This window comes from Haliotis asinina, chromosome 10, assembly GCF_037392515.1.
Source record: "Haliotis asinina isolate JCU_RB_2024 chromosome 10, JCU_Hal_asi_v2, whole genome shotgun sequence".
In the NCBI taxonomy this organism is placed as follows: domain Eukaryota; kingdom Metazoa; phylum Mollusca; class Gastropoda; order Lepetellida; family Haliotidae; genus Haliotis; species Haliotis asinina.
In genome coordinates, this window is record NC_090289.1 from 1,621,271 (window position 1) to 1,648,798 (window position 27,528).

Genomic DNA, 27,528 nt, shown 5'->3' on the forward strand with positions numbered 1-27,528 from the left:
AGCGACTGTACGAGGAGCAAGCGAGCGGAGGGGAGGAGATCACCAATCTGGTCGAGGTAAGCGCAATTAATCTGTGACATATCGCCAAGTTTAGCTTTCAGCCTAGCGATGTTATAATTCAGATATAGCCTTGCCACATAACAAAGGCCTTCAGTATTTGTACATTTCTACAATTTGCCTCGTTATCTATGCGAATGCTTTGTTCTAGGGGCAATTCCGTTGTTATCCAATGTACATGATAAATACAACAGTTATCTGTTTACTGCGACATGAGATCGGAACCTATTTAGCACACAAGCTCGGAGGTTTAATGTATGGAGAGCGAGTTTGCTAGGTGATCTACACGTCATATAAGTTGAAGTGAGCCGCGCCTGAAGAGTCCTCCTATGTCATAATGCTTATAACATGTTCATAACAACTGCATAGCCAGGTTCGTTTGCAACATATTTACGGTTACAAGGTGAGAACTGTTATTAATTTAATCTCAGTAAAAATGGATATTGTTGATCAAGTTATTAGCTTTCAGCCTATATATATATATTATTATTATTATTATTTTATCTTTATGTACCAGTTACGTGTCTGTTGTATGTTTAGTACGTAGAGTGTGTTAAGATATATATTGGACACAGTTTTGCACCTTTAAATATCCTGCCTCGGGTATGTTAACATTATTTTTTAGCGCGTAGATTTGGTTCTTGCAGAAATTTTCACCGCAGTGGACACCCGGCAGGGTTGTGCTGTTGGTGGTGATGGGTTGTGGTATTGTGGTATTGTGGTATTGTGGTGTAACAGCTTACAGATTTAGTGTGCCTCACAAAGTAATTACTGTATAAAAGGAAACCAATGCAACATGACGAATCGAGACAGATTCACAACAATGTGAAATAGTGTTTTCATTACATTATGTTTCATAAAATATCCCCATCCCAAAATTTCCTTTAATGAATGAAAAAGTAGGAGATTACTTGCAATTAATGATTCAGCGAGTACTTTATGTAGTGGCGCTTTTGATATAGTTACGGGCATATCTCTTTATGTCCATGCAGTCCTTCATAACGCTCAGCGAGCGGTTATAGAAAACATATTTCAGTTGAAACTGATACTTTGCTATTAAGGCAGTACTGCAGTATTTCCTGTGTAAACCACAGTGACATAACATAATTGCAAACACGTTGAAAGAACATAATAACTAAAGACCTATTTATTTTTTTTTATAATCAAAACATAATGTTAATTGTAAAATATTAACGCAGAACTTGTTCAGCTGATCCTTACACTGGCGAGGTGAGCTACGTTTGGAGACGCTGGTTCGTCAAGCATATATGATTGGATGACGATCATCCTTTGTCAGTTCCTGAACACATTCAGCTAAAAATTCAAACCTTGATGTAATTACTCCATTTTGTGTTAGACCATGACGCATAAATATGAAATTTTAACCTGTCGGGAGGGTTGTGTCATCCCGGCAGTAGATAGGGCTTGTAAATAATTCAGACATTGTCAGCTAACGCTTCCTAAACACTGACTCCATTACTCGTGTAATTCCCAAAATATTTAAAATTCTTTAGTGGAACTAATTACCACCATTATCTGGCACTGAGGGAATATGAAAGAATATTGCCCCACCACTGCTTGTTGTTTCTGCACCAATGACAGTGAGATACGTATTCACCATCGTAATATACACCATCGTCATGGTGATATTATCGTTTAGATTTCCCCGCCTATTTGAGCATCTAACAAACAGGGGTTCTAGTGTAATTTAAGATTTCTTTTGGACTTGCACAATATTTCCAAAAATTGTAATATTTTATAAATTGATAGCACGAAACCCAGGTGGATTAAAGGGTTGTTTAAACAGCTAAAAAAAACCCCGCGTCCACACATTTCAGTCTTATTTATTCAGAAACTTTCAAATACATACACAAAAAGACTGGGTGCGCATTTCACATCGCCCAGTTCATAATATAAAGTTAGATCAAAACTGCTGATAATTGCCTAAATTCTGAAAATATTTACATGAAAAGTACTGTGTTATGTGAGTTTTTCATGTACCATTAGATTAAAACGGTCTAGTGGATTTTTTCAAGAGGGGTTTTCTTAAAAATAATTTTAAGAAGGTTGTGTTATGAAATTATTGTAGAAATGTTTTTGTCACAAATATTTTCACATTCATAACGTCATGATTTTTAATATTGTCAGTTCTGAAAATAATCTACGTATTTTCTGGCACTCATATAGTCTTTCTGTATAATCAATACTGATTTCAACTTAAATATACAGTCATATGAAATAATAAAGGATAAAACTATTTTACGTGTTTTTGTCAGGTATAAATTCTGTTTTCGTACACACCATACCCTGCACCTGTCATAGAGACGCGCATCATGTACTCATAACAAGCAACCGTGTATAACTTGTGTCATAACTGTGTACTTGACGTATTTTAATCTGACAAAAGATAAAACAGGTAAATATTTTGTATCATTTTGTGTGCGGAAACAGCTGTGAAACACACCTCGTTAAGGAACCATATAAGACTATAAAACATCACAAATTAACTAGCCCGGGTAGTTTTTCGTGAAAGCACATTAACCCTACACCGGAGAATCAAAACGGAATTTGTCACAGTATCGACTGTCTCCATATTTGAAGCGATCGCACTAGCTTTCATCTGGCCAATCTCTCCAACCTGACATAGGTGGCCTCTGGCCTGGGGGTTCCCACATAAAGATACGGTAACAACGGGGCCTGGAGACGTGGACTTACACTGACAAATCTCGTTCCCTGTCCCAGGGATACAAGTCTACCTCTCACATCATGTCACCTTCCTAATTACTCCGCTCACCCCACCCCGGGGATGCAGTCCAGCATTTTATTGTTATTTTATTTTAGATGTTATTACCCTTTGTGGGGTCTTTTCCAAGGTCGAAAGGCCCCTGGTAGTATATTTAGTCTTTGTTCCGTGAGAAGTAAATCCCTCGTCGATATGCACTTACTTTTGTCGATTTGTCATAAACTGTAGATACTTTTGATTGGATAATTATGTATTTTCGTATTGTGATATTGGTATTTGGAGATGTAGATAATAGCCTCGCCCGGTAAAACCGGATACTCGAGGGTGTTGGTTTAATAGGGATCTCATCTAGGTTATGCAATTCGTTTTACTGGGTGCACTGTTTGAGAGGCTGACCGTTTTTGAATTCCATATTCTGTGTCTATGTCTGTCTCCGTCTACAGGCACGTAAACGGTAAGGAGAGGGGTGGGTTAAGGGAAATAGCAACAGACTCGAATAGAGAAATAATACAGCCGAGACGACACTAACAGATATAATGTCGTTATGCATCAGTACAGTATGAAGAATTTACCTGCGATATAGCGAGGTTGTGGATATGTGTTGGGTATATCAAGATAATTATATAAGAAGAGAGACACGGAATATGAAAACAGAGATGGGATAATTTGTTATATAAAGAGACACGGAATAAAATATCAAGAGGGACATGGGAAAATCTGATATGTCAAGAGTTACAGAATATGAAATTGAGGATTTATTACGACGAACCAAGAAAATATGTACATGTGACAATGATGGGGATGTCTGCATTTGCAACTCAGTACAGAGATAATGTCATGTAATTCGTACAAGGCCTATACTATGGTATGACACAGAACATAGTAGGATACACAGATAGCTTCGGTACAGAGCCCTTTGTTTCTTGATGGCGTCATCAGCCCCAGTCAGAGTACATCCCGCACACGTCCCCTCGACCCCAGAAACACTACAATGTGGCAAGTGCATGATCTGATGCAGGTACACATGTTTAACCTACCCCACCCAGAGAGTATCATTCCGGGTGGATCCTCCGAGGATACCCTCCTCGGCTATAGTATGTCAATACCCGCATTAATCCCTTCCCACAGCCTGGACATGACTGCCAGTGAAGGCGGCAAAGCGCCTGCCGGCGTCCACACACCGTGTTACACATCTTAGGACTACGTTAACCTGCATGTGTGCATATGTGCACATGCATATAACAGTGCATGCTGACATGGGGGTCATTGCCGGGTAAGTCGGAAACAATCTGCCACCAAGTTATATGTAAAACAACGTGCCGTTTTGTGTGTGCCTGTGTGTGTGTGTGTGCGTGCGTGCGCGCGCGCGCGACGTTACCGGTGCGTTTGAGCGACGTTACCAGTCGTGTGAGCGATATTACCGGTGTGTGAGCGACGTTACGTTGTGAACGTCAACGGCATTGCTGGAATCTGTGTGTGTGTGTGTGTGTGTGTGTGTGTGTGTGTGTGAACGGCGTTACCGATGTGGAAATGACGTTACAGTGTGTGAGCGATGTTAATGATGTGTGTGAGGTAACGTTTCCTCTCTCTCTCTCTGTGTGTGTGTGTGTGTGTGTGTGTGTGTGTGTACGCGCATGTGTGCGTGTGTGTGTGTGACCGGCGTGTGTGGGAGATGTTAACGTGTGCATCAACGCCATTACTGGTATGTGTTTGAACAATGTTACCAATGTGTGAACGACGGTGCCGCGTGTGTAAAAGACGCTACAGTGTGTGCGAGCGCCATTACCGGTGTGTCTGAGCAACGTTACTGATGTGTTTGTGACGTTACCATGTATGTGAACGACGTTACCTTAGTGTGTGAGTCATGTTACCGTGTACATCAACGCCATTACTGGTATTTTTGTGCGTGTGTGAACAATGGTACCAATGTGTGATTGGCGGTAACGTATGTGTGAGCGTGTAACAGTGTGTGTGAGCGACGTTACCGGGGTGTTTGAGTGACGTTACCTCTGTGTGTGTGTGTGAGAGAGAGATATATAGATAAAGAAAGAGAGGGAGAGAGAGAGAGAGAGAGAGAGAATGACATTACCATGTACGTCAACGACATTACTGGTATTTGCCGGTGTGTGTGAGTGACGTTATCAGTGTATGCGAGTGACGTTACCTGTGTGTGTGAGTGACGTTATCGGTGTATGTGCGTGACATTACTCATGTGGATGAGTGGGTGATGCGGGTGAGTACCGGAGTGTATGAGTGATGTTACCGTGTACATCAACGCCATTACTGGTATGTGTGCGCGTGTAGGAAAGTGTTACCAATGTGTGAACGGTGGTAACGTATGTGTGAACGATGCTACAGTGTGTGTGAGTGACGTTTCCAGACTACCTGTATGTGTTAATGACGTTACCATGGACGTCAACGACATTACTGGTATTTGTGTGTGTCACCGACGTTACTGATGTGTGTCACCGACGTTACTGATGTGTGTGAGCAACGTTACCGGTGTGTGTCAGCGACGTTACCGGTGTTGCGCAAGACACGTCGCTCTAATATGCTACGCCACGTTCCGTGATACGTTGACATGATACCAGGGACAAATAGTGTGAATAGGTGAAACTCGTATGTATCATTGATGAAAGTGATTGCAGTGTATCAGTCACGTTGTTCAGTGCATTTGTCCCTGACAGCCGAGATACGTTGCCTACCACATTTGACAGATGTTGCCCAGCACACTTAAGAGACGTTGTCCTTGATACCCGAGACACGTTGCCCACCATATTTCAGACATGCTGTGAATTTCTGCGTGAGACACGTAGCAGGTGTCGGTATGCTTGGAGCAGTCTCTGTAGATTAACAGTAACTGACGCGTACACATGTACATCTACCCACGTCAAGTTAAAGAACACACCCGTTCTACTGGCTATGTGCTGCAGTACCAACCGGCCATGACAGATTAACCATAATGCATGGCAAACCTCGTATGCTCTGAAACGTCTTTTGGGCTGTACATTAGGTGTAGTGTTCTACCTCCTGTGTGTGTGTGTGTGTGTGTGTACCATCGTCTTGGTCTGGGCAGAAGCGTCCCTGGAGCAGTTAGACACGGAGCCAACTCCCCACTGGCAACGAGTCTTCCACCACGGGAATTAAACACTTTCACAACAACCTCTCATAACGAGGTTATCTCTTCCCAGCGTTCACGCACATATTTCCCCAACCCAATTGTCGAAATCAATAAAAAATGTTTGATGAAAAGGGATTTCATAAACACGACATCTCTTCTTACTGACCTCCTTTGGGTTATGTTTCATCATAGGAATGAGTTAACGGTCTCTGCCAACACTGAAGAACAATGCAGCCATGAACCTGCCGATCCGTCAAATACCCGGTGAATAATCAAAAAATTATTAAAGTTTTGTTCTTGATTTTGAGATCTCCAAAGTTCGACTGTACTCGGTGAGTCAGTACGAGAAGTAAATCTTGCCCGGAAAGGGAGACAACTGTGTTATTTCACTACCCGCCTATTATGTACATCTGCGGCCCCTGCCTAGCCAGGACAGAGAATGGGACAGGTTGGTAACCGCCGATTTGGTTTTGTCCTGAGATAGCACTCGGCTCGGATTTCCAGTCGTTTAGTACTTTAATGACACATGGCGATCAGAACGCGCATCATCACAGTAATCACAACTGACAACTTTATTTCAGCTAACAACTCAATTGAAATTCCCACACTCCTAAGAAATGAGAAACGAGTTGTTAAATGGCAATTTAATTGAATTACAACCATGCCTGATTGCGACTTACAGATGGGTGTAAACATTGATAATTAGGGACTGTGGACATACAGCAATCTTTTGCGGATTGAAAGTGTAGAAAATTCTCTGTGATGAAGATGTTGAAAAATGTGAGGCACGTTGACTTATGTCTTTTCACGAAGCACGATGACAGACTGAAGGAACATTCTCACTTAAAAACACATCTAGTGTCAATGGTTATTGAGACCCTGGCCGGCTAACTGATTACACCCTTCGAGGTGTTTGTATGCCTGTTTGTTTGTTTGTTTGTTTTGTTTTGTTTGTTTGATTGTATGCCTGTTTGTTTGTTTGCACTCAGCAATGTTCCACCTACAGTACGATTTCCTGTAAATAATCCAGTCTCAAGCAGACAATACTGTGATATTTATAGTACTCAAAGCCAAAGGGATTCATGGATAGACACACCAACCACGTTACCGAATGTCACCACCTTGAAGCTGCGTCTTGCAGTCAGTGTAAGGATATCTAGCATGTCCCTCAGGAACAGACTGGTGTTCCCTGGAAACTTGTTAGGTCTGTCAGTCGTTGGTCTTCACTATGAGGTAGGAGCCTGACTGTTGTTTCCATCCATGTTCTTACACCTGACGTTTTTGTTACAGGGATGGAGGCCTATCCAAACTTGATGGCGTTATTCGTTGCCGTGACTACATGGTGTTGGGTGACGTCATCGGATGACGTCAGACTTCCGGTCCCGTGCACAGGTAAGCTACCATTGTTATTGTGACACAGTACAATGTTGGGATTAGGATTCAAAAACGTGTTCTGGTGAGATGCACTAATTCCACTGGAGGCCCACCCCATTCTCAAAAGCCATATCCATAGTTGGACTGTTGATATTCTGCTGTGTTGCAACCACGTGTCTAAAACATCCTGGGAACACGTTTTGACTGCTATTTTACCGACAATAAACGTCACTTTTTCTCTCATGGGTATGAAATCCTTGAAAGGGGAATTGTCGCGTTGTCACATTGTCTCGCCAGTTAAATGTATCAATAAATTTTGAAATGCAAGACAACGGACAATTTGTTAAGCGGCCAAGCTGTGCAGTTATTGAGGTTAGATTTGAGATTTCTGTGTTTCTAAAAGGGCTACACCGCCGCAGTGACAGCCCTGGGATTAAACACAATCTTGCAGCCTTCAGGCGTTCAACGTGTGAAAACAATGGTACACTCAACCATGTTGTTAGTCAAGGCATGCAAGGCTGTACTAAGCGAAGAATGTTTTTGTCATCTAGGATTATGGGAGAACGGAAGATGAAATCTCTTATAATACCCTCGGAATAAACACGCCAGTTAATACAACGTTTACTCACCGATAGGTAATAAGTATATGGAAAAGCCTTTGTGTAACGGGGAAATATGAAAACAATTCTAAGACCACGTGGACCTTTTGACTCCGGTTTACAAAGAGCTTGAATTGTTTAAGTAAATACGCCAATGAAAGTGTCTTCCGTGACATGTGATTTTGGTGAAATTGAGGATATGGGATCATCACATTCTCTGTTCATGACAACTGCGTGTATCTTGATCGTAGCTGTAACGTCAGTGCTTGATATTGGATGGATATGATTTAAACGTCGTGTTGCCCTATTGACCTTTCACGTTGTAAATGATAGGAAAAGACCTGGCGATCGGCTTGATAGTTTGCAGAAATGTCTGTAATATTTAAGCATGCCCTACCAAGTCTAAAATAAGGCAATTCCCGAAAGAAAGCTATTAGTAATTAAGGTTTGTGATAATGAACAGTGGAGTCTGTTTACTGACGTTAAACAAAGTTTGTCACCTATAGTTTTGTTACCAGACCATGGCGCACTTTTTGATCCGCACGTTGACACTTTCTGTCAGCAATGTTGCTGCTATTGACATTACTAATTATCTCCTTCTCGGGTAGAGGTCTGTCATAATACACCGTTGATAGATTATAAACCTAATATCTAGGTGTCAATGGGGCTTGTAGTGCTAGAGGCATGCTTCGTCAATTGAATAGTTAAATGAACCCGACTCCGCACCAAATTTAGTTGACAATTTAGATCAACCGGACTCTTTGTCAATATTGACCGAGGGCCGCTATTCACGTCGGCGTTCAGAGATATAACCTGTCTACTGGCGACTTGCTTCATAATCTTACAACACGCCTTTTATGATCGGCTACAAATGTGAGTGTGATAGAGAGGGGGCATATTACCATACATTATTAATATACCATCTCCGTGTTTATTGAGGCTTTGGACCAGGCTTTGTTTCCTGTCGTTCATCAGATATCTGAAATCACTGGAACATAGCTTGGTGGAACCCATACTAGTATGACCGCGTACACAAGGCTTAAAGCGGGACTCCGCTTCGAGAATTCGGCAGTCGCAGCAAATTGGATTCAAGACGTTATAACGCTGATGGATCCATTTTCGGTTTTTAGAACAGTGGTTTCGGAATGGGTTCCTGTTAATATATAAGCTTGATTTGAGAAAATGCGAAATTCTTTCACACCAGTGATACCTAAAGATACTGCACAGCCGATATATCTAAAATAAAGAAATGAGATTAAGGAATGTATACCGTTTCTATCTATAGATTTTCACGATGCAACTCAAAGCTTGCGAAGAAACCTAAAAAAGAAAATAGCAATAGATACCCATCCATCTGTTCCTTTATTTGTTTCCGTCAGTATATATGGTATAAAAGACTGTATGTATACTTGGCTCTGAAGTAGTCATGCAGAATGGTGTAAATACACGTGGGGACATACACCGGTCTTAGCCACTGCGAAGGTCGCTGTTACCTCCACATATCGGTAATTGAAGAGTCGGGTGCAATAGTGGACTAACCATCACAACCGTTTTCGAGAAAATCCACATTTTGAATTTGTCTTTGATAAAAACATTTTTTCGACCATTTTAGTTAATTTTATATGAGAACAGTTTATGGTTGTTCGCTCAAAACCAGTTGAGTATTTGTATGTTTATATAAACGTGGAAGTCGAAATATAAAGTTAGATATTATCAATATTCATATTATTAATATTATTAAATAGCATTATATTGAGTTTTGCAGAACTTCTGCAGTTCTCAGTCAGTGTGAAACAGGCGCCCCTACTGCCTGGACGGAATGTGCGCTATGGGATTTCACACTAGATTCCTTTATAGGTTCAATACCGTCACTCATTTCGGCTGTACTCGGCTTTCTACCAGCGGATATAGCTGTTTCTCAGTCTGTGTTTGTGGATTGCTTAGGACAGAATTTGTATTAAAATGTGTAACACGAGAAATGTCAGTGTATGATTGACTGCCAGGACGCTGTGAAAATAGCTTGCAACTCGGAATTTCCTTAGAAATGGTCAATGGTCGATTTTCTACCTACACCTTGCAGTAAATGTTGGTAAAAAAACCCTAATTGCAGTTGCAGTTTATGGAGCAGTTTTGTGCTCTGAAGATAATCATGTAATTTAGAGCTACAAATGCGTTTGTGTGGGCTTGAGGATCACAGCACACCGGCATAACAGGGACGCAATACAAGTCCTCACAGTTCAGCTACTCATGTGTGACCCACACAGAATAAGAATGTTTGAGTATGAGGCGTTTATACAATGACGTTTTAACGAGGTGCATCTTACCCTTGTCTGAAAATGACAGTGTGCACTGACAAGCCACTCAATGCTGAAGGCGAAAATTTCTGTTGTCGTGTAAGTTAACTAGCTAAGACGATTGAGCCGAGAGCCTTCCACTTGTAGTTACAATCAAATACACCCTTTATTGTCAGCTAAATCATAGCTGGTCCCAAGTTATTGGCTCTGACAATACTCTGTTGTTTTGTGAAGTGTCTGAATGTCCAATAAGCAAACACTCAACAACGAGTTAAATACAGAATGATATTCAACATTATATTCATTTAAGACGGTTAATGTCCGGGTCTATGGTTATATCTTCAAAATGAGGAAACACAAACCGAGTGCAGCTTTGAAGATGGGCGTACACTCTTGTCAAGGGAATAGTTATCGTGATTTAGACGAGTTTCTGTTTGTATACATGGACATGCAAGGACAGCTGCTGTCTGTTCTACTAAAGTAGGGGCTTTCAATATTATATATTTATCATTCTTTTCTTAAATTTCGAGATTACACACTTGACTGCATAGTTGTCGGCGAATTTGATCACAGATAATGTTCAACACTTCAAAGGCATGTCTTCAATAGACTGCTATAATCTATTCTAAACGAAAAATGTCAGGTTTGACAAGAATGTTGAGAAATGTCGACTCGTATTTTTCACGTTTAAAATGGCGTCCTAGGTAAGATGCTTGTAAATAAACGATCCACTAAAACTCAACAAACTATTTAACTTTGCGATACATTGTATCAGGGTATATATTAGTACTCCCGAAACTCTCTCCGTGTCTGGCTACCCATAAAACAACGCCCATATGAAAATATTAATACAATTAAATTTGTACTGTAAAGGGTTAATGTGTTGACTGAATATAGTTGTGGTTGAACTCCAGTCCATGACAACTCTTGGTGGTCCTTCATTTATTACACCAATAACACCGAAGACAGTTTGGGGTGGGGGTAGGGTGGGGGTAGGCTGGGGGTAACAGACACCCCTACTCGAACTCCAGCTCCATCTAGTACAGATTCCACCAACAACTAAATCTCGGTTTACTTCTCAGCTTACACATTTTCCCCGACAACAAACAGTTAGCTTTGTTTAGCCCATGTGTCTCGGGTTCAAACCCGGGCGCCGCAACACCCACAACTGGCGTCCCCTGTTCAGTAAGCGTGACACAACACAAAAGTTCCCAGGGAGGTGTCCTCAGTTCTAGATATCGCACGTTCAGTGTGGTGAAGTATTTGTGTATTTAATCATATTGGTATGACATTCTACAAGAATGTGTGAAGAGTTAGTGTTGCCTCCCCTTGCACGTACGTCCACCACAAGCTGACGTCATAGGCTCATTATTCCGTGGTCTCCCATTGGCCAATAGTGTTCTTCCGTCTAGCTTCATTCTAGGACTAGACGTTACTGTACCACGGTCTGAAACAAGACATGGCTTCCCGTGACAGATATCAAAAAGACCAAGGTCCACTTACTGCCCTCTTTGAATCATTTGTCCAGTTATCTAGGACGTTCCCGAGCATATTTTAGATGAACAATGGACTTGTCATTGCGCGTGTTTGTGACGGTTCCCAAAGGTATCTCACCTTTTCGGGAACACCTGGAGTTATTATCATTACTTGATAATTACGAGATAAACATACTGTGTTGGAAAATGAGGGGTATAGCACAAAATTATTTTGGAGAGAGTTGTGTTCATACTAAGGTGGACCTGCTCACGTGGACACTTACTGGGATTTTTAAGTTAATTAATGACACTTAAAAGCTAACAAGGTTACGCTTATAACGTCGCGGGGACGTTATATTTTGGTCGTACCAACGTAGAAATAACGTTCTGAGGATGTGAGTTCGAATCCACACAGGGGACGTTATGGAACGTTATATCCTGACGTTCTGGGGACGTAAACGTAACGTTGTGACAACATCCTCAAAACGTACACGTTCCCTGGGTACCATATGAAGACGGATGAATTTCGACGCTCACGAAAAGTATATGACTGAATCTCTTGTTAATGCTTGCAATTGGGTCCAGGTTTCCAACTATTAGTCATAAACCCCACCACCACCTCAACATCCTCTCCCCCCGCACGACTGACATCACAACAACACGACTTGAAAAGATTCAAAGGCCTCAACAAGAAGGTGACCTCTACCCAAAGGTCAAAGACCTTAACTTTCAGAAAATTCAAAACTTTTCCAAGTCTTTTCTCCTTCACAGTGAACTTCTTACCATGATCCCCTCGTGTTTACCAGGGTCACAAAATGGCAATGAACACACGACACAAATTGGTTCTGCTGTTGTCAACCTAAGTTTTACTTAGTCGTGGGTCGACACAATTTCCAGTCTGTAACCTGCGCTTTCTCTTGCTAATCCCACCCCCTGTCCAAGGCCTAGCATCAATATCCTCCCCCTCGCCACAAAGCATTCCGCTACCAGTTGCCAGGACCGCGAGGTTCGCTAGTCACCCCAAATATTCTCCTGGAGGTATCCAATTGTTTTCTGTGATGCGTTTCCCACACCTTCAGACGTGTTCGTCAGTATGCAATATACGCTGTGTTTGATCAAGGCTTCCCTGTGGCTTTGTTGTGGAAATATATTTGTCTTACCTATCTGTGATATGGCCTGTCCGTCACCACGATTGGATTTATACTCACATTAGTTGTGTGGAGAAACGGTGCTTTCACTTGAAAAGTAAATACCCACATTTTTTAAAGGTTCTATCGAGACATTAACGTTTTAAATATATAAGACAGATTGAACAAAGCCAGCGCATACTGGTAAAAGACGATGCTTTTCTTTCTATCTTTCTTTCTTTCTTTGTTTATTTATTTGGTGTTCTTCACATTATTATTCATTTACATTCCATCACAGTGGCATTTTGAAGTTGACACTTTCGTGAAACGTAGACTTTTTTCACTTGCTTGTAAATCGGGTTATTTATGAACGAGATACGTTTATTTTTTCAAAAATCAATAAAGAGATCATATTCCTTTATCACGAACCCAGAAAAAATGTTAAGGGATTATTTTGGATTTGAAGATACAAATGTGTGAGATTGTCAGAGTAGTGGAAGAAATTGAAGACTTAAATAAATATATACAGTTGGACACAACACGGAAGACGCCTACTTGCATTAACAGTACTTGGTGCATTTTAATGTAGGTTGATGTCAGTTTTTACACACTTGATTGTCGACTGTTACTCGACTTGGTTTCCTTTGGAATATGTAATTAGATGTTTCCGGGAACACGTACAAAGTCACATTTACTGTTCGCTTCAGAGGAATACAACCAAATGAATGACTCTGGTTTTGGTGCTGAGACGAATCACTGGGAGACGGTTCTAGTATTTCCCCATAAGATCAACACAACAGCATCCCGCCGTTCCCACCACATCTGAACAATTTGTTTGTCCTCAGCATTAAATCAATATCACAGCGATAACATAAATAAATCACTTTTGAAAATATTATTCTGATCAAAGTCGGCAGTTGTAATAAACACGGCTTCCTTTAGAGCCTGGAGCAGGGTAAATGCGTGTTTCTCTGTGTGTGGGTTTGTACATGCAGGCTGACAATGCACAGCTGATATCTCGGACCACCACAGCACAGTCGGATGTGAGCAGCGAAATTAGACGATTGGCGGAGAGTTTGATGAATTAGTAGCTGTTTTTATTGGGCGAGGTGTTCTGCTCGTGGCGCAGAAATACGCCAGACTGAACAGTACAAAGAAGAGCTTAGGGAATCAATAGGGGGAGGCCAATCGGCTGTATGTAAAATACTCCTTTTTTCACTTCATTAAACTGGTGTGTTTCTTGTTATAGGACCAAACCAAAACGAAATTGTGAGACCAAACAAAGTCTCTTCTCTTTATTGCGCTTTCCGTGTATGTTTTTGTTTCGTTTAAATGCGTTTGATTCATTGTTTACATCAAGGATATTTAATCCAGGGAAATGCATTTTGTTGATTACATTTTTTTTCATAAAGTGTGACTTTATAACACGGTCTAATACGTGCACATCTGCCGCGGTCGACACTGGGTAATTATTGCTTTGTCGGCGACATCAAAGAGTTAGTAGTCTGTCCCGGGTAAATGAGAGGACCGTGTTAAAGTCGGGTGTAGTAGATAAACCACAGTGTTATGTGTACAGGATATCGCAAGCAGAGACTCACATTTACAGATATAGCGTGATTGTCCGAGGCTGTGACAGTCTTCTCCCATGAACTGCTCACATTCACAGATATAGCGTGATTGTCCGAGGCTGTGACAGTCTTCTCCCATTAACAGCTCACATTCACAGATATAGCGTGATTGTCCGAGGCTGTGACATTCTTCTCCCATGAACTGCTCACATGCACATATATAGCGTGACTGTCCGAGGCCGTGACAGTCTTCTCCCACGAACTGCTCACATTCCCAGATATAGCGTGATTGTCCGAGGCTGTGACAGTCTTCTCCCATGAACTGCTCACATTCACAGATATAGCGTGATTGTCCGTGGCTGTGACAGTCTTCTCCCATTAACAGCTCACATTCACAGATATAGCGTGATTGTCCGAGGCTGTGACATTCTTCTCCCATGAACTGCTCACATTCCCATATATAGCGTGACTGTCCGAGGCCGTGACAGTCTTCTCCCATGAACTGCTCACATTCCCAGATATAGCGTGACTGTCCGAGGCTGTGACAGTCTTCTCCCATGAACTGCTCACATTCACAGATATAGCGTGACTGTCCGAGGCTGTGACAGTCTTCTCCCATGAGCCTCTACCAGGAGATACAGACAAATTTCAATAATTCCCCAAAGCATACATCAGGCAACCCCTCATTTTGTCTATAGTAAATAGGATCTACGTTAATGTTTGGTGACGTTTTATGATCCTGTAGTGTAGTCTAATAAACAGCTTATGGGATTTTAACCCTGCGATTGTCCAAGGTTTCTAAAGCACAAAATAATGCTTAGTCCCAAATTTAACTCAGTGGAAGCGATTTCCTGTGAAGTCCGTGCTAAGTCCTGTATCAAACCGAACTTACTCTGTCTCGTCCCAGTTTTATTCTCGGTCGTCCCTGAAGACCTCGAGTTCAACTAAACGCTCTCCGCTCTCCGGATTGTGGCGAGGATGATACAACAAATGTTTCTGATGGTTCAACGCGATATACACATGTTACTTGTCATCAGCTTCCATGTACAAAAACGCGTGAAGTTAGAAATGATCTTCAGTAGCCCATGCTTGTCGTAGGAGGCTACTAACGAGATCGGGTAGTCAGGCTCGCTGACATGATTGACACGTCTTCGTATGTCAAATGCGTAGAACGATGGTCATACTGTTGATCACTAGACTGACCCAGACTCGGTTATTTACAGACCGCCGCCATGTAGCAGGAACATTGCTGAGAGCGGCGTTAAAAAACTAATTAAAAGACCATGCACAACATAACACGATATTTACAGGTGCTTGTATGTATGTATAATGTTTCCACGGAATCTGTGGTGAAACCTACAGATTAGATTCAGTGGCGTTTAAGTCCAGTGGGTGGTGTGCTCGGTTTAAACGGGTTGTTCTGTTTCGATTCCCTGTGGGAATAGCCTCGGACTGGTGATGTACGATGACGTCACACTGTGCCCGATAACATATATCTAATAGTTGTCAGGTCTGTCAAGGCTCGGTGCCGGCGCCCATCCGGTATGGAATCCAGGTGTCTGTCTGCATACGCAGATGGGTGAACATGCATGCATTTAAGACAATATAGACGTTTTCGATGAGTTTTACCAGTCTCCAAAACAGTCTCCTGTTGATGTGACGCGGGTCAGTGAGTGTGTTCCCCTCGCACCGGTTAACCTTTCTGCGCCACTTCACTGCGATTGTCATTTATTACAGTTTCTTCCCAATGTCATTCCTGAACGTTTTGTCAACGTGGACAGCCCAGGAAGATATCTGTTCCGCTGGGGATCTCCTCTCTAGTAGCTGTGTTACACAAAACGTAATGGAAATAGAAAGCACTCAACCGCAACGCAAATTTCGGTAGTACTTTAAATTATTTGAAAACTTCATTTTTCACGGCTAATCAGTCTTTATCATGCGCGCTATTACAACATAGCGCCTGAGTTCGTTACAGTATTAAATGAAGCGTGTTTCGTTTTAAGCAACCCATTAAATGCAGCCGAATATTCAGTGAAGCCATATCTTGTATTTCTGCTTTGTTGAACACATAATGCGAACAGATGGATCGTCTCTATCAGCGGTTGTGTTTTATTCCGCTGGTTAAGTGACTTTAGGCCAGGTTCGTACGGAACTTATCATTCAAAACGACACTCGGGCTGTCTTTGAAAACCAACTGCCGTACCTCAGGTGAGGGTAGTCGTGCATGACGTCCACATGGCAACCACTGGAGCTTACGGCAGGGGTGTATTGATATGTGGGCCATAGTGATTCCTTGGCGTTACCACGGGGACATGTAAATGCCGTTAAAAAGCTGTTCTCGTGACTTCCAGTTCTTCACTTTACCATATACATCACTGTCTTGCTTTACAGAATTCACTTTACCACATACATCACTGTCTTGCTTTACAGAATTCACTTTACCATATACATCGATGTCTTGCTTTACAGAATTCACTTTACCATATACATCACTGTCTTGCTTTACAGAATTCACTTTACCACATACATCACTGTCTTGCTTTACAGAATTCACTTTACCATATACATCGATGCCTTGCTTTAAAGGTAATCACTTTACCACATACATCACTGTCTTGTTTTAAAGGTAATCACTTTACCATATACATCGATGCCTTGCTTTATAGGTAATCACTTTACCACATACATCACTGTCTTGCTTTACAGAATTCACTTTACCATATACATCACTGTCTTGCTTTAAAGGTAATCACTTTACCATATACATCGATGCCTTGCTTTATAGGTAATCACTTTACCACATACATCACTGTCTTGCTTTAAAGGTAATCACTTTACCATATACATCGATGCCTTGCTTTAAAGGTAATCACTTTACCATATACATCACTGTCTTGCTTTAAAGGTAACCACTTTACCATATACATCACTGTCTTGCTTTAAAGGTAATCACTTTACCATATACATCGATGCCTTGCTTTAAAGGTAATCACTTTGCCATATACATCGATGCCTTGCTTTAAAGGTAATCACTTTACCACATACATCACTGTCTTGTTTTAAAGGTAATCACTTTACCATATACATCGATGCCTTGCTTTAAAGGTAATCACTTTACCATATACATCACTGTCTTGCTTTAAAGGTAATCACTTTACCATATACATCACAGTCTTGCTTTACAGAATTCACTTTACCATATACATCGATGCCTTGCTTTAAAGGTAATCACTTTACCACATACATCACTGTCTTGCTTTACAGAATTCACTTTACCATATACATCACTGTCTTGCTTTAAAGGTAATCACTTTACCATATACATCGATGCCTTGCTTTATAGGTAATCACTTTACCACATACATCACTGTCTTGCTTTATAGAATTCACTTTACCATATACATCACTGTCTTGCTTTAAAGGTAATCACTGTACCATATACATCAATACCTTGCTTTATAGTCCTCACTTTGTCAATCCAATCTGTGTTAAAAGCAGTTTATCTCACGATACATTAATATCCTATCTCTATTAAAAGCAGTTTATCTCCTGATACATTAATATCACGTCTCTGTTGAAAGCAGTTTATCTCACGATACATTAATATCCTATCTCTATTAAAAGCAGTTTATCTCCTGATACATTAATATCACATCTCTGTTAAAAGCAGTTTATCTCACGATACATTAATATCCCATCTCTATTAAAAGCAGTTTATCTCCTGATACATTAATATCCCATCTCTATTGAAAGCAGTTTATCACTTGATGTATTAATATCACATCTCTGTTAAGAGCAGTTTATCTCCTGATACATTAATATCCCATCTCTATTCAAAACAGTTTATCACATGATAATGTCCCAAGACTGTAAACAATAGCCAAGATTACGGCTCATCTGCTTGAGATTATGCCAAATACCTAGTATATCAAATTCGCGTATTTGTCAGAAATTCTATTCATCCAATTTCCCAGACGTTGATAATAACAGATCCTTTGACTTGCAATATATTACCCACTTAAGACGTTTACATCTAAGTGTAAGCCGTGGTTCTATCCGTAGTGTGCTGAGATTAATATCTTGGAAGCCAATAGCGGCAATCTGTGATCACATAAAGCGACTTGCAACGCTGAGATTCCTTGAAGTTTGTTCTTTGATGGGCTGGGACTGACAAAGGTTACCGTCAGATCCCAACGAGGATTTTTGTAACGCTGTGTGGAGACTTGGCGACGCGACTGTCCGTCAATACACGACTATTGTGTTGAGTCACTTCTCTTCTCAGTTACGTACGAGCTCCTGAAGACGTCAGTAAACGAGTGTTGATGATCCAAGCTTACAGGTCATGTTGGAGTCCGATTGATAAAACATTTGATTTCTTTAAACCTGAATGAACCTGTATGATTATCGTCAGTATGGAAACATTATGCAATGTCTTCTTTCACTTAAAGCCGTACTAAGCTCCGCTGATTTGTGTTCACTTCCAGCTTAGATGTTGTCAGTGCAACTCATACCATGTGTGAGAGTTTATTGTTCTCCGTTTGGTTCAAAAATAAGTGCGAGATTGATATTGTTGATTTGTATTTAGTATGTAGACATAACTGGGATTGCGGGGAATTAGATAAACGTTGCTCGCACTGCCGGTTAGCCTGAACGTTGAAGTAGTTTACTGGAACAAGCCCTTGTTTTGCACTTATTGCTAAAAAATACCATGATCTTAACGCTTTCGTGTGTGAGTGAGGAAGTGATGTGTATTACAACTTTTAATTGTTTCCTTATATAGCGACGTTGCAGAGATAATTATTATACAGTCCATACTGTGTGAGAGTGAGGTTGTTGAACTCTGTGTGTTGTCACTGACGGTGTATCTCAGTGAGGCATTTGTAACGTGAGAATGCGTTAACTGACGACTGCCGAAGACATTTACAATATGGTGAAATCCCTACTCAATTGCATGGTGCGGAAAGACCAAGATTCGAACCCACGAGCTGCTAGCGCTGGCAGTAACTTGTTTCTAAGACGTTGTACTATCTGAACGTTTACCTAGGAAATCTAAACGGTAGACATGCTTTTGGGTCCACCTTTTTCTCTTTCCGTTTCAGACTTGGTGCCCTTGGATCTACTGAAAGAAGCGGTTCCAACACTTGACCACATCCCCCCAGGTGTCAGTGTGGTATATGTCGCGAGCACTCACGCCCATGCATTCCAGTTCTCACCAGAGGCTAATCGTCTGGAATTCAAAGCCAACCAAATTTTCAAAAGATGTGAATATTTCCCTGAGGAGTTCTCAATCTTCATCGTCCTGAAACATACAGATAGGCTGAAGAGACAGGAATGTTTGTTTTCCCTGGTGGACGACAGAAGAAACAAGATTATTATATCCGTGAAATTAACAAAAGTTGCAATAGTGTTTCAGTATGATGATAAAACATTTCGTTTCAAAACGGATATATTCTCCGACGATAAATGGCACACACTTGGATTCAGCATGGCGGGTGATTCTGTTGTCATGACAACGGATTGCAGGAATCGGCGTCAAAGACAAGCGCGCCGGGCGTTCCCAGAATTCCTACCAACGAAAAATACCTCCTTCATTATCGGTGGATGTGAACGAAAGAGGACAATGTTTCAAGTAAGGACACGCAGCTATTCCATAACTATGTTACTGGTTGTTTGCTTTGTAAATAAACAATTAACAACGCTGAGAAGAACTATGTGTGTTCACATTGTCATGCGAGTTTTTGTGATGATGCGCGTTAACTATGTACCTTGACGTACTACACGTACTAATGAAGCGTCTGTAACGAATGAGAGCACCGTACCTTCACGTATGACACGTACTAATGGAGTGTATGAGAGCACCGTACCTTGACGTATTACACGTACTAATGAAGCGTCTGTAACGAATTAGAACATCTAATCCTGACGTACTACACTTATTAATGGAGTGTCTGTAACGAATGACAGCACTGTATCTTGACGTATTACACGTACTAATGGAGTGTGTAACGCATGACAGCATCGTATCCTGACGTATTACACATACTAACGGAGTGTCTGTAACGATTGAGAGCACCGTATCTTGACGTATTACACGTACTAATGGAGTGTGTAACGAATGACAGCACTGTATCGTGACGTACTACACATACTATGGAGTGTTAACGAGGGACAGCACCGTATCTTGACGCGCTACACGTACCAATTGAGTGTTAGCGAATGACAGCACCGTATCTTGACGTATTACATGTACTATTGGAGTGTGTAACGCATGACAGCACTGTATCCTGACGTATTACACATACTAACGGAGTGTGTAACGATTGAGAGCACCGTATCTTGACGTATCGCACGCACTTTTATATACGTTGGGAGAATGCAGACTATCTACATGATGAACAGAATAGAACTAGTCTATTTTCATGATTGTTGGAATAGGCACAGGCGGTCTGCGTGACTGATACAACAGACAGAAGTTATGTGTCTATGATGAACAGAATAGGATCAAAACATCTGTACTGTGAACAGGATGGACGCAGGCAGTCTGTATATGAACAGAATAGACACAGGATACATGTATGATTAATAAAATAGACACAGGTTATCTGTATTGTGAACTGAATAAACATAGATACCTGTATGATTAATGGAACAGAAACAGATGATCTGTATTGTGAACAGAATAGACACGGGATACAGGTATGATTAAGGAGTAGACACAGATGATCTGTATTGTGAACTGAATAGACACGGGATACAGGTATGATTAAGGAGTAGAGACAGATTATCTGCATATGAACAGAACAGACAAGAGATATCTGTGTGATAAATGAAATAGAAGCATATTATATGCATTGTGAACTGAATAGAAACGGGATACCTGTATGATTAATATAATAGATGCAGATCATTTTATTGTGAACGGAATAGACGCAGGATACCTGTATGATTAATGGAAGGTCACTTGACACCTGTATGATTAAAGTAATAGACGCGGGATACAGGTATGATTAATGGAAGGACACTTGATACATGTATGATTAAAGTAATAGACGCGGGATACCTGTATGATTAATGGGATAGACACTGATTATCTGTATGGTGAACAGAAAAAGTAAAGTTGTATGGGGGTACGCACATACTTCAGTTCTGTCCTGTAGGCAGCGATAGGGATGAAGGTGGACACGATGGTAACTTCAAGTCAGGTTGACAAACGTCAGTGCCCGAGGGCCGACTCCTCTGTGTTTCTGCACGACCTGTGTGAACACTCTAACTTGTAATTTCACGGCTTTCGAACATTGCGTACCTTGTTACGACGCGGTCTTACAAAACATCTTGTATCGTCACATTTCACAAAGCGTCAGATTTAGATCAGGGATAACGCTGCTCGCGGCGAATCACGAGGTGTTAATAAAAGTGTTGGCTCGGTCCTGTCTATCGCAGTGATAAAATCTATAAAAAATATAGAGTTTAAAATGCATTTTCATACCTGAAAAACACCTACTGCCGCCGATTGTGTTTGTCACAGGCTGAGCAGTATTTCAAAATTGCATTGTGTTTCTGTCTCTGGATTAGCGTGACATCAAATAAACGTTATTGGACTCAGATGATACTGACTTGAAAGATGATACAGTCTTGTATAGTAGCAAGCGTTATTTTCTAACAGATATGTTGATGTGTGAGAGGTTAAATATCCCAAGTTTGTCTTCATGTAAAAACGTAGCGAAGGAAGTCCTTAATTAAATGACAGTTGTGTGTACGCACATTTATTGCGAAGGACTAACAAAGGGTGCACTAACAAAGGGTGGTTCTAAAAGCGTTGTACATGCATGATAATGTGCACGTTTCATCTCGCCTCCAGGGCTTTCTCAAAGACCTGATCCTCATCCCCGGGGCTGACGCCGTTGCCAAGGTCTGTCCCCCTAGACGACAGCGCCGGATGGACAACACACTGACGACGTTCCCACACGCATACGAACAGTCGCCTTTCTGGCCGCAGAGGGTTGAGTGCTCGTGGACTGACGTTGGCAACCTCGCTTTCGATGTATACTCCGACAAGGTCAAGGTCTGTGTCAATGGAATCTGGAAGGAGGTGCACATCCAGACGGGTAAGGCTATTAGCATGGCGTGTGCAACAGTGTGTACATTTAAACATCACATAATAAGCTTAAGTTTCTGAAAGGTATCAACAACGACTGAGCTAACAGGTTTCGCTAGAAAGTTATTATCTCTTTTCCACAAAAGGTTCAGTAAGAAATTAGCATCCGTCGTAACAGAATCGGTTTGTACTTATTTTGATTTGCGGTATTTCATAGTTGAACTGTAATTCATAATATTCACCAAACAGTTAATGAACTAGAGCAAAGTACAATGCTGCAAGGACAACGGCACCTACATGATGCTGTATGATTAAAATAACACCTGTATGGTGCTGTACGATTACCGTGACACCTGTATGGTGCTGTACGATTACCGTGACACCTGTATGGTGCTGTACTGTACGATTACCGTGACACCTGTATGGTGCTGTACGATTACCGTGACACCTGATTTGTGCCGTATGATTACCATGACACATGTATGGTGCTGACAGGTAAGAAGCAGTTGGATTACGTTGAAGCCTACCACGACGTGAAGACGCCAGCCGCCTCAATTGACGTAGAGGTGTTTACGTTGCCGGGGGAAGGGCTGTTCGCCGTGTTCGCCGGGCAGGCTGGGAAGGGAGATTCCGCGTTGTTCAAGTGGGGGGAGAATCAGTTCACATTCTACCAAAAGCTTGAGACGGAGGCTGCTCAGAGTTGGTGCCACTTTACAATCAAGAATCAAGTAAGGGCAGACAACTCATGCTTGTTTCCAAATCTTGTTTTTCTGGATGGAGGAGACTATTATAGTTATAGACTCTACTATTACCGCCACTCTCAGTTTGACTTCATAAATATTTAACACATACTTTTACAGCGTCGTATAAATTGTTCAAAGAATAGCTGGGCTCATCCCATGATCAACAATTTCAGAGCAAAGAAGATTTCAGTTGTGGAACTGTTTATAAAGTTAGTCGAATTATCACCTGGCAATCCATTAATAAGCAATTTTACCTCTTATGTTTGCCTAATTCAAAGCCATTGTTTCCTGCGTGAGGAACGACTCAAAACGTCGACATCTTCATGATCTACTACGACAATCCAGTGCCAGGCATATTTATTTGATTTTCAGTTTTTCCTTGCAGTGGCCAACTACGGCACTTCCCCCGACCAGGCTTCCAACTCAACCGTCTACAGGTGGCATAAGAAGAGGAAAAAGTTCAAGCCATATCAAACATTTGTTACGTGGACGGCACGTGACTTTGAATACTTCAAGATTGACGGCCAACACTACCTCGCCGTCGCTAACCACGCTCAAGGTTGGTGGAAATGCCAGGAGGAATATCTAATACGATGTTTACTTTCTGTCATAATTCCAAAAGCGTGAAGATAAAGGCATCTAATTACTGTACTCGCGTTATTTGGATTTGATATCCTATATAGCCCAGGTTATTCCTAATGTCCTATATTCCTGAAGTAGTGTGAGTGAGTGGGTTTAGTTTTACGCCGCATCTATGGCTGTGGTTTCTAAATAATCTAATCTGGACCAGGCAATCCAGTGATCAACTGCATGAACATTGATCTACGCAGTTGTTGGATGAAGTGGCACAAAACTGATTTTGCAGTTGGTTTCGTTGGTGAAGAAAATCAAACCTTTGTTTAGGCGTAACACATGAACACGTTTACCCACTCGGCCACCCGCAACTCTTGGTAATGTTTGGTTACATGACATGCGTGCGAAGGTTGGGTCGAGATGGAATATTGTATTCGACGTTGTTTAATACAAGTGTCTGTAATTGATGCCCGTCACCATCTTCCATTTATTTGTCTGATTGTTCATGATGCTGATCGCTGAATTATCAGGCCCAGACAGAGCGTTACAGACCTGTCATATAGTACGTCTTTATTTAGTCAGTAACATCCTTCGCTTCATTACAGGCGACAACACCATGGTGGATTCTGTCATCTACAAGTGGGACTTCAACCATCGCAACTTCACGGAGTTTCAGTCAATCATGACGGTCGGAGCCTATGACTGGACACACTTCGTTATCAACGATTTCCACTTTATCGCCATTGCCAACGCCTTCAACGGCCTTACCACCCTCATCGACTCGGTCATTTATTTTTGGCAAAACGACCGCTTCGTTCAGTTCCAGACAATGGAGGTAGAGGCACTCGGTAGTTCTTGATGGTACTGGGTAGTAACAGGTAGTGCTGGGTAGTACCTGGTTTTACTGGTAGCACATGGTAGCTTTTGGTAGTACTTGGTAGTGCTTGGTAGCTTTTGGTGGTACTTGATAGTGCTTGGTAGCTTTTGGTAGTATTTGATAGGACTGGGTTGCGATGGGATTGTATCTTGCTGTGGGTGATGCTGGGTTGTGTTGCATGTGGCCAGGCTTCAATCATTAGATGGTTATTTTATGTCGCTTCAACCAGACCTATTTGTTCAAAAGGGTCAATGACGACTGAGAAAGTTATCATCAACGCCTTCAAAGATTGAATCTTCAGAGACCTATTCAATGTAATACAGCATTCGGTAAACAAGGATTTTCATTTAATTTCCATTACTCCCATGTCTTTGCTTCACAGACTAACGGTGCCACCGATTGGGAGTTCTTCAGTATCCATGGTGACCACTTCCTGGCGGTAGCCAACGCCTACAACTACGGCCCACAGAACTACAAAGACGTAGACACCTACTACACCAACTCCACCATCTACAGACTCAACAAGAAGAAGAGAGTGTTTGAGAAGTTCCAGACTGTCCCAACATACAGGTGTGTGTCTATATGTCCTGTCTTGCGATAGTCCCAACATACAGGTGTGTGTCTATATGTCCTGTCTCGTGCTATAGTCCCAACATACAGGTTTGTGTCTATATGTCCTGTCTCGTGCGATAGTCCCAACATGCAGGTGTGTGTCTATATGTCCTGTCTTGCGATAGTCTCAACATGCAGGTGTATGTCTATACGGCCTGTCATGCGATAGTCCCAACATACAGGTGTGTGTCTATATGTCCTGTCTCGTGCTATAGTCCCAACACACAGGTTTGTGTCTATATGTCCTGTCATGCGATAGTTCCAACATACAGGTGTGTGTCTATATGTCCTGTCATGCGATAGTCCCGGCATACAGGTGTGTGTCTATATGTCCTGCCTCGTGCTAACTACACATACGGGTGCTTGTGAAAGTCACACTGTTTTTTTTATGTTTCAGTGCAATAGACTGGGAGTATGTCCGTATTGGGGGTGATCACTACTTGGTGGTGTCCAACGCCCAGAACGGAGGCGAGGGGGACGAGTTGGCAAGCGTGGTATACAGATGGCAGGGGCTGGACATGTTCGTCCCCATACACTCGCTCAAGACGCTGCCGTCGGCCGACTGGGAGACATTCACTGTTGAGGAGGACATCTATCTCATTTACGCAAATGCAAAGGAATCTACCTCACAGGTCGTAAAGGTCAAGTTCACGTAGGCACAGATATTCACGGGTAGGAGTGTCAGAATACCAAAAAGTGTTCCACGTTTCACTAGCGGGACGCATCAAATTATGAATGGATCATGCCCCAGTTGATTGGCGGATAACAGCATGCACTTGCATCCGTTTCAGCAGTCAGCGACTTCTTGCATTCCCTGGTCACTGTTTATCACATAAAATGATTATCATATAAAGTGTTTATTACATGACCCGTTCATCATATAAAGTGTTTATTACATGAACCGTTCATCATATAAAGTGTTTATTACATGAACCGTTCATCATATAAAGTGTTTAATGCACCAACATTTCCAGTACTCGCATCATTATCTGCATGTATAAATAATAATATACTGTGTGTTGCACCAACTGTGCACTACTACCACAATTTGTGCTGCATCAGTTTTGTGCTGCATTAACTTACACTGCTGCATCAAATATGTGCTACATCAACTGTACGCTGCATCAACCATGTGCTACATAATCTGTACGCTGCATCATCCATGTGCTACATCAACTGTACGCTGCACCAACCACTGATGCATTAACCTGCACTGCCGTGTCAACTGTTAAGCACTGCATCAATTGTGCGCAGTAACTCGCATGTGCTTCATCGACTGTGAACTGCACCAATCATGTGCTGCATCGACTGTGAACTGCACCAATCATGTGCTGCATCAACTGTGTGCTACATCAGCTTACATCGACTTCAACCGACTGATTTTTATTTGTTGAAACGTACACATTAACCTCCCGCCATGAAGGATGAGGTTTGTGATTGAACAAGGCAATACACACTCCCACGGGGAATTAACACGTATATGATATGATGTGATATATATTGGCATGTTATCTATTTAATATATATCTTCTTGAACCTAGTGCTGATAATCATGTTATACACCATGTTATCGTGACGTTTACATTTTTTATATATGTTTGTGTTGTTCCTATATATTGTTGTCCCTATATACTGGTAAATTAAGTATATATGGCCGATGTAGTGTCAAGTGCCGATCAGTGTTAATCTTAGACGTGTCTCTCGTGTCGTTTGTCATGTCCACAGGTCATACATTTCCGCAGAACAACTGACTGTTATTCATAACACCTGCGTATCTGCCCTTAGATTGTTGTTGATTGTCTGAATGTACCGTGTAGTGAAGGAAATAAAGAAAATTATGTGATTCGTCTGCATTGCAAACATGCACACACTGAAAGAACCCCTTTCACCACATGGACATTTTCGGTTTATGTACTGGTTTAGCAACCCATCTTGTCACTAGGCTCACTAACTGGGCTGATTGATGTCATCGCATCTCAGTTGTGTGACATCACTTCCCGGTGTGCTTGGTGCGGACTCGAGTATTTGTAGAGTGACGTCATACGGCGGGAATATTACTTTGTTCGACATTAAACACCAAAGAGACAATTACGTAAATGAATTTTCTATATTTTGCCAAATGCTACACTTTCTCAGTAAAGAAAAGGTTCTAGAACTTGTGCTGGATTGTGATTTCCATCAGGGATTCGAACCGACACTTTGACCACTTTCTGTAGTAGGACAAGAACATGTCCATATCATATATAGAGAGAAAGCCGGAAAGTATACAC

The 27,528-nt window shown here is 41.6% G+C and overlaps 1 protein-coding gene across 1 annotated transcript; it reads left to right on the forward strand.

Moving 5' to 3' along the window:
- Nucleotides 1-27,107, forward strand: LOC137298360 (thrombospondin-type laminin G domain and EAR repeat-containing protein-like). The gene is made up of 9 exons (XM_067830581.1): nt 1-56; nt 7,212-7,313; nt 19,458-19,987; nt 22,217-22,463; nt 22,949-23,181; nt 23,569-23,755; nt 24,375-24,604; nt 25,029-25,216; nt 25,656-27,107. The coding sequence occupies exons 2-9, from the start codon at nt 7,214-7,216 to the stop codon at nt 25,912-25,914; spliced, it is 1,974 nt and encodes a 657-aa protein (XP_067686682.1). The 5' UTR covers nt 1-56; nt 7,212-7,213; the 3' UTR covers nt 25,915-27,107.
- The last annotated feature ends 421 nt before the right edge of the window (nt 27,108-27,528 follow it).